The following is an 8,110-nucleotide window of genomic DNA, read 5'->3' as shown; positions in this document are numbered from 1 at the left end:
TTTTTTAAAATTTTTTTTTTTTTTTGGACATCTAAGACAGAAAAAAACAAATCAAGCACCTTTTCTTTTTTAAAATTTTTTTTTTTTTTTGGACATCTAAGACAGAAAAAAACAAATCAAGCACCTTCCCAAAAAGAGGTTGTTCTCTTTTTTTTTTTTTTCCTTTTACAGATTGTCCCACATTTCTATGGCTGGTAAAACACAGACAGGTCAGTGTAGCAGTTAATGGATGATGCCACTTCCACTTAAGTACACAGAAATGGTGGTTTGGGGTTTCTTTTCCCCTCAAACCAGAACAGACTTGTTTGATTTGTCCCCCTGAGTTGCCTAGAGGCGAGAAGATGCATATAGGTGGGGTAAGCAAGCTCGTGTCACTGTGAGCAGGAATCTCTCCCGTTAAGACTGAATGAACAGCTCAAATGTTGTCTTTTATCCTTCCCTTCATGCACAGGCTCCACTTCATTTCTCACTGAAGTCAGCAGCAAAAAACAAAAGCCCCTTGCTGACTTTGGGGGTTTGCTGGGGAAGGGGTGCAGCTGAGCCCCAGCAGCCCAGGCTGGCAGGGCTGGGGAGCAGAGGGACAGGGGAAGGTCCTGGGGGGGCCACAGGCAGCTGGGGCTGCAGCAGAGATTTCCTTGTGCACCTGTGAGCCGAGGTTTTGGGTACATTAAGACATCCTGGGCCAAATCCTCCCTGTGGGATGGGCTGGTTCTGGCAGCCGTGCCAGGTCCGTGGGCACCAGCTGAGCCTTTCTCCATGGAAAGAGATGCTGGATCTGTAGGGGTTTTTTTGTTGGTTTTTTTTTTTACTTTCTAAATAACTGGGTTACTTAAGACTTACCTATTAAAAACAGCTACACTTTATGCTGTAAGAGTAATTTTCCCAACAATTTCACAAGCAATACAAGATAGGCATTGAAGAGATTGATGTAAAGACAGCTTTCCATTATGCAGAAGATCGTTTTTCCTCTCCAGTTATTTAAGCTAATCTCCTTTAACAATCTCAGAATAAATTAATAAATACTAGTTAAATTAGAAACAGTACATCAGGTCTGACTATCAACAGAAAACAGTTCTAAGGATCCCAGTTGGGAGAAGAAAAATGATCTTGTGAAATATGTGCAGTAATAACTGGCCATAAAGACACATGGAGCCTTTGATTTCCCAGCATTTGTGACATTCAAGTTAAGATCATTAGCAATGCTTTCTAATTGTCAGCTATCTAGCCTAGCCTCCTCCTCCAAGCTAAAAGGTGAGTCTGTATCCCTCCAGAAGAAGATTCAGTTGGCTACTGGTGGTGTATGAAATGCTCATCTCCAGTTCATATTATTGGGTCTGTGTGGAATTTGTGGTAGGGGATGGGTGACAGAGGCTGAGCTGCTTCTGCTGTTGCTGTTGTCAGTATTTATGGGATCAGTTGGACCTTTACCTATGCTTGTTATCAGGAAAGCAAGTGTGCATCACATCTTCATGCTAGACAGAAGTTATTCTTATGTGGCTATCCGTATTTTCTATGGAGCTTTCCATTGTTGGTTAAAAAAGTTCTGTCTAATAGTTAAAAAAAAAAAAAATTGTTGGTAGCAACTGTTCACATTTAAAATTTCACATTCCCTTTAGAATGGAGTTTTAAAACGTGGAGCAGAGCTGACATTTCCCCCAGCCTTACACTGAGTACATTAGACGGAGAAGGAACAGGGTTTTTTATACCACGCTGTCAGAGCCTTTTCCTGAATTTTCTGCTTTTCCAATATCCATGTCTATAAAGTCATCTGGTAGTTCTGGTGGTGGCCCTGCCGTGCTCTCCTCCACCTGCTGCTGCTGCTGCTGCTGCTGGTGGCACAGCCCAGTCTTGCATGGCCTCACCAGGGCCAGAAACACAGCCCCCAGGACCATGCCAGCAGCACAGGAGTAGAAGGCTGAGCTGTAGTTCTTTGTCGTATCCACTAAGACACCTGGAAAAAACATTTACAGCAGTTAGCCACAGCCCTCTCCCCCCCCTGCCCTTCCCTGCCCTCCTGGAGGTTTTAATCTGCATTTCATCTGCAGCCAAAACTCGGTGACAATCGAGTTAAAAAATAAACCCATTGTGTTCTGGGGTACACAGTGTCACCCCGAGGCGAGTCAGAAGCCCCTGGGCACCGCAGGGATGCCGAGCCCGAGGTGCATCAGGCTTTGTTCTGCCAGGCTTCACCTTCCTGCAGCGTGTGGCACAGGCACAGCGAGAGGGATTCGCCTCTGCCTGTGCCTGAAGTGATGCCAGGTTTGGGTTTCTGACAGGATCAGGGTAGCACTGCAGCATTTCCCTTCCCTCTGAGGTTCCTCAGTGCCTCATCCGTGGGACTCTGCAGAGCTGCATTGCAGTCTGCTGGCTCTGGGAGACTCCCAGCACTGGCTGCTGGGTTTTTAGGGGAGTGCTGCGATTAGTGCTGCCAGAATGCCCTCTAGACAGAGATCAGCACCCAGTGTCAAACACCTCCAAAACAAAACCGAGACCAAAGTTTGCGTTACCTGCAAGGGGTGGTCCAGCCAACCCAGCTAAGCTTTGAATGAAGACGTAGACCCCAGCTGCAGAGGACATCTTCTCGATGCCAACCACGTCGTCCTCAGCCAGGAGGGGAATATGTGTGCCCGCTACCGTGCCGAGCATGAACCCAAAATAAACGCTACATATCATCAAGCCCCAGAATCCAGAGGCAAAAGGGAAGGCAACCAACGCTACCGACAGCAGGATGACGCAGATGAGCTCGATGTAGATCTTGCGGATCGGCTTCTTGTTGAGAACCCAGCCCGCAAAAATCCTCCCGAAGACCTCGGCGATGGCCATGGCTGACAGGATGTAGGCAGAGTGGTCCTTGCCGATGCCGAGGCTGCGGCTCAGGGGGATGATGTAGAGGGAGGGAGCGAAGAAGCCCAGGGTTGCAAACAGGCCAAAGAATGCATAACAGATAAAGCTATAGTCTCTCATCACAGAGAAGTCCAGTAGTTTGGTTTTTGGTGCTGGAGGGGTGCTGTTATTTTCAACGGGATTCTGTCCGTGTTGCTTTGGTTCTTCACTTTTCGGCTCTGCTTTGGTTTTTCCAGGCACATTGCTGGGTGAGGTAGTTATATCGACTCCTGAGTCTATGGACTCTATTGAGGTGCATGTTTGCTCGTTTTCAAGCATGTACTTTGTCTCCGTGGACTCCTCTGGAGGCTGTGCTTTCACTTCTTCCTGCTCTCTGATGACGATGGGGCGCAGCAGCGATCCGCAGGCGGTGATGCCGAGCTGCAGCACCCCGACAGAAAGCATGCTGTACCTCCAGCCAATCTGCTCCTTCAGGGCCGTGATTGCTGAGGGGAGAGGAAAAGTGTGACTGGGAAAGCCTGCAGTTACACCAAGGAATTGAATTTACAGCCAGGGCAGGGACTGCAGATTCGCTACTAGAGGGTCCTCTCAAAAAGGCTGAGCAGGGGTCTCTCCTCCCAGGGGTCTGCCACCCACCTTCCTCCCCTCTGCCGCAGCAGACGGAAGCTAAAAGCTGTGTTTATCACCTGGCTAGGCAGATGCCACCCTCTAGGTAGCCCCTTTTGAGGTCTCAGCAAGTTTGGGGACAAAGGAGGCGTTGTTTTTTAGCGAAGGACAGCAAACTCAACACTTAAGTTTGCTCTCTCAGCTGCCCCCAACCTAAAACCAGCTAGCAGAGGATGTCTCTTAGCTCTGCTCAAAGGTGCACGTCACTGCTTAATTACCAGCCTTCATTTGCAGCCAAAGCAGCTTTGCAGTGGGTATTAGCCCAGGGCACACGAGCACAGCACATCACATAAACCTCAAGGGCAGGCAGTGACAGGGCCGTGACGCCTGGGGACAGGTCCCCAAAAGCTGCCAGAGCACTTTGGCAGCCCGTGCTGAGCACAAGCCCAGTAACCTTTAGGAGCAGCTCCGTGCACTGTGTGTGTTTTAAATAGCTAAAAGTTTCTGGGGCTTATTTTTAGCCTGCCAGATCTATATAGGGACACGGCCTGTCCTGCGCTGGCACACGGCACCAGGGGGGTGGCACTCAGGCAGTGTCACAGCCGTCCCCAGCACTGCCTGGCACTGCACCACGGGCATGTGAGTGACCACTTGTGGCCACCCCCTTGGGAAAGGCTGGCAGCAGCCTCTGGCCCTCCCAGCACGTGGACACCGTACCTGGTGCGAAGGAGAAGACAGCGAAACATTCCCCTGTGGATGCCACCGCTGTGACCAGCGAGCGCCTTTTGTCAAAATACTGTGATAAAATGGTGACAGTCGGGAGGAAGGAGAGGCAGTATCCCAGGCCTGTGAATAAATGCCAAAAATTGCCATAACAACAAGTAAAGGAGGGGGAAACACCGATGCGAGAACACGTTAAGTCGGCTTTCCCGGTGGTCATTACAGTATCATTTCGGCCAACTCAGCAAGTCACCCTGGAAGAAAATCATTGGGGAAACCAGAATGTTATTCTTTTGTAAATTGGAGGGGGGAAAAGAAAAAACAAAGAGGAAAGGAAAGTGAAATCTCAAATCAAGAGACTCAGCCTCCCAAACCCGCTAGATAATGCCTTCTGCTCCCAAACAGCCAGCGGGGTCCACTTTGAGGACCTCATCTGCCTAAAGTACTTGAGCCTGTAGCAACTGTTCCCCTAAGCAAGGCAAGCTCCTGGCCATGGGTATGAACAGGACACCCAGGCCAGGCTGGAGAGGGGGAAAAGCATCAGGAGAAGAAACCAGAGACAGAGGGAGCATCAGAGGATTTGATCCCAGGCCCAGCTTTGGTTTCCCCAGCCATCAGAAGCGACCGGTGTGAGGGCAGGGCCGAGTCCAGGGGGTGCCCGGGGTGGGACAGGGCAGAAAGCCAAGCCTGGGGCCCATCCCCGCTGCGGGATCAGCTCGGGAGGGGCAGCAGCCCCCAGCACACCCCGTGTGCGTGCAGAGCCAAAGCCCCTTGGCTTGCGGGAGGGGGCAGGCTGGGGACAGGATGGTGACTCACCGGAGACGATGCCGATGGTGACGTACATGTCCACCACGCTGCGGGCGAAGGACGCGATGACCATGCCGGTGCTGACCAGCAGCCCCCCGGCCATCACCACCAGGCGGTGGCCAAAGCGGTTGCTGAGGACCGTCGACAGAGGAGCTGGAGAAAGAGAGAGCTGTGGTCAACACCCACCTCAGCAACTTCACAGCCACCATCTCCTGCACAGGCTCTTCCCAAACTCCTGTCCAGGTCCCCACGAGGTGCCACCTCCCTGCACAGCACAGCATCGCCCTGGAGCCACCCTCGGAGCCCTGCACAGCTCACAGCATTTAGGATGTGCTAAAAAATCACCAGAACAGACTTAAAGATGAGCACGTGGAAGCCTGGGACAAATCTCCAGCCAAATGCCCAGACACCAGTGGATTTCAGCAAGGCTTAAGTTATTTCTAATCCTTTTCACTGCAGTTTGGTTTGAAAACTCTGATTTTTGCCCCTTGCTCGTGAGACCTGAACAACTGGGTCAGGCTCAGCGACACGGACCATGTCCCTGCACCACCCACAGCCATGGAGACTGGGGCTCAAAGGGACTGCCAGGCTGAGACAGACATTTCTTGGCATTTGAGGAGCAGCCTCTGAGCTTTATAGCTGTGATTTAATTTATAATGGAACCATTAGAGGCATGAAAGTCACAGGTGCCAGGTCCTTGCATGCTGAGTCAGCAGCACCACTGCCCCTTGCACCTGCTCCTCTTACCTGTGAAGGTCTGTACAAACACACATATGGATATTATCCAGGATATCCTGCTGTTGGTTTCGTCAAAGCTTTCCATCAGGTCGTTAAAGAAGACTCCAAATGATTTTATGATGCCGTATGTCAGGGCTTCCACAACAAAGAACGCAAAAGCGACTGTCCAGCCCCATCCTCCGTCAGGCACTTTAGTATAAACGTTTGCAGAGGTGCACGGCATCTTTACAGCTTTGACCGTCATTTTGGATCTGGAAAGAGAGGGGAGAGGGAGCCAGGCATCAGTTTAAGCTGAGTTTTGCTGGAAGAGGCAGAGCCTGGGAGCTGTAGCACCCCTGAGGCTCCGTGAGCCGGACCCTGAGCTGCCGAGGGATGAAGTGTGGGAGCTGGGCTGATGTTTCTGCCTCTGTCCCTCCGTGGGCTCCTTCCCGCTGCTGCCCTGTGAGCCCCTCAGCAAAAACTCTCGGCTCAGCAGCCGGGCGAGCTGTTCCCAGCAGCCAAACCCGGGAGCTGGGAGCTGTCATCTGTCTGTCGGTGCACGGGGGCGGATGGATGCAGTTCGTGAAAGATCCGCCGCGGAACCCGGCGCGGGCTGGGCTGCAGGAGCCGCACAACTCCCGGGGCACCCGTCCTCCCCAGCCTGGCTGTCCCCACAATGGCAGCTCAGAACTGGGGGTGGGCACATCCCCGCTTCCAGCAGCTCCCCTGCAGCCCTTGGCACCCCCCGGGGCTGGATGGGATCACCCCAGAAGACACGGGATGTCCTCAGCCCTGCCCCGTGTCACTGTGGGTGATCATTGTGGTGTGCGGGGGTGGCTTTGGTCCCACACGGAGCTCCCATGGAACCCCAGCACTGCCACGGCTGCCCTGGGGGGACAGCGCAGGTGTCGGGGGGGACTGTGTGCTGGGCTCACAGCCACACCCGCACGGAGGGGACAGTGCCGGGGTTACAGTCCTGGGCTCACGGTCACACCCGCACGGGGGGGACAGTGCCGGGGTTACAGTCCTGGGCTCACGGTCACACCCGCACGGGGGTCCGCACCACACCTGTGCGGGTGGGACAGTGCCGGGGTCACCGTCACACCCGCACGGGGGGAGCACCGAGCCGAGGCCACTGCAGCACCGCACCTGCGGGGGGGGACAGTGCCAGGATCACCTGCGCCGGCCGTCTGTGCTGGGCTCACTGCCACACCTGCGGGGGGCTCCGCTGTGCCACGGCCACCGGCACACCTGTGCGGGGGACAGCGCCGGGGCCACCGCCGCACGTGCGCTGGGTGGGGACAGTGCCGGGGTCACCGCCACACCCGCGCGGGGGGCGCAGTGGCGGGGTCAGCTCCCCGCGGGGTCAGCCCGGAGGGCACCGAGCGGCCGCCGGGAGCAGCGGCCCCGTGCGCCGCCCCGTCCCGCCCGGACCTGCGGCTCCCCCCGCGCCGGCAGCCACCAGGCATTTCCCTCCTCCATTTTAGACTCGGCTCCTCGGCAGCACGTTCCGGCCGCGGGGAGCCCGCCCGGCCCCAGCCCACCGGGGAACTCGGCACGGCGGAGCAGGCGAGTGCGCGGCACCGGCCCCGCGGTGGCCCGGCCGGGCTGCGAGCCCACGCCGGGGGTCCCCGAGCCGGGCAGGGGGGTCCCCACGCCCCGCAGCCCCTCCTGCGGTGCCGCATGGCGGGTGCGGGGCTCCCGGGGGGATCCTCTCGGGCAGGGATGGAGCGAGGCGTGGGCTCCTGCATCCCTGCGGTGCCGCCCGCGCCCGGCTCTGCTGCAGCCGCGCAGGGCGAGGGGCACGGGCGGGACCCCCGAAGTTTGTGGGAAGTGCCTGGAGACCCCCCGAGAGAGGGGACGGGGCTGCCGTGAATTCCTGTGTCGCTGCACGGGGAATAGCGGGGGGAAAGCACATCAGGAGGAAGCACGCTTAGGGAACAGTGAAAAAAAAAAATAATAAGGAAAGAAAAAACAACCCAGCGAAACCGCAAACCCGGGCGTATGTTTTGTACATTTAAAGATTAAAAGGAATAATGATGGCGGGGAAATAAATTGAAAATGAAGAAGCCGGAGCGCAGGGGCCCGGCGTGGCCCCCCCTTCCCTGCATCACTTTCCCAACATTTCAGCCCTGATTCCTGCATCGCCGGGGCCGCGGGCTAAAAATACAGGGATGCAGGCGAGGGGAGGTGGGGAAGGAAAACGCTGGAAAAATGAAAAAATAATGTTAAAAAGCGCCCCAAAAGAGGGGAAAAAATTAAAAAAGGGAAACAAAGCCCTCCCCCACCCGGCTCCCCCGGAATCCCCGGGCGGGAGCCCCACTCACCCGGTGCTGCGGCGGGGTCAGGGGCTGCCCATGGCCCGGGAGGGCGAGCGGGCGACCCTCGGCGAGGAGGCGGCCCCGCTGCCCGCCGG

At 55.5% G+C, this 8,110-nt stretch overlaps 1 protein-coding gene across 2 annotated transcripts; it reads right to left on the bottom strand.

Moving 5' to 3' along the window:
• Positions 1–145: 145 nt before the first annotated feature.
• Positions 146–8,110, bottom strand: SLC16A6 (solute carrier family 16 member 6). 2 transcript variants are annotated; one of them, XM_015645751.2, is made up of 6 exons: positions 8,022–8,110; positions 5,725–5,966; positions 4,987–5,130; positions 4,168–4,296; positions 2,508–3,329; positions 146–1,951 (listed from the first exon to the last, which is right to left on the bottom strand). In XM_015645751.2, exons 2-6 carry the CDS (start codon positions 5,957–5,959, stop codon positions 1,701–1,703), a joined length of 1,581 nt encoding a protein of 526 aa, XP_015501237.1. In that variant the 5' UTR covers positions 5,960–5,966; positions 8,022–8,110; the 3' UTR covers positions 146–1,700. The 2 variants fall into 2 exon arrangements, with proteins under 2 accessions (XP_015501237.1, XP_015501238.1); XM_015645752.2 differs by lacking the exons at positions 5,725–5,966; positions 8,022–8,110 and having other exon boundaries at positions 4,168–4,424; positions 4,987–5,095.

This window comes from Parus major, chromosome 18 (genome assembly GCF_001522545.3).
Source record: "Parus major isolate Abel chromosome 18, Parus_major1.1, whole genome shotgun sequence".
NCBI classification, from domain to species: Eukaryota; Metazoa; Chordata; class Aves; order Passeriformes; family Paridae; genus Parus; species Parus major.
This window is presented reverse-complemented; position numbering and strand designations above follow the sequence as displayed.

What these genes read in the sequence shown, in the direction of transcription:
- SLC16A6 (XM_015645751.2), bottom strand. Translation starts at nt 5,959, where the DNA reads ATGACGGTCAAAGCTGTAAAGATGCCGTGCACCTCTGCAAACGTTTAT. An exon ending in CACCATCGGCATCGTCTCCG is followed by an intron (nt 4,297 to 4,986) that starts GTGAGTCACCAT and finishes ATTTATTCACAG; the next exon opens with GCCTGGGATACTGCCTCTCC. An exon ending in GGCTGGACCACCCCTTGCAG is followed by an intron (nt 1,952 to 2,507) that starts GTAACGCAAACT and finishes TGTTTTTTCCAG; the next exon opens with GTGTCTTAGTGGATACGACA.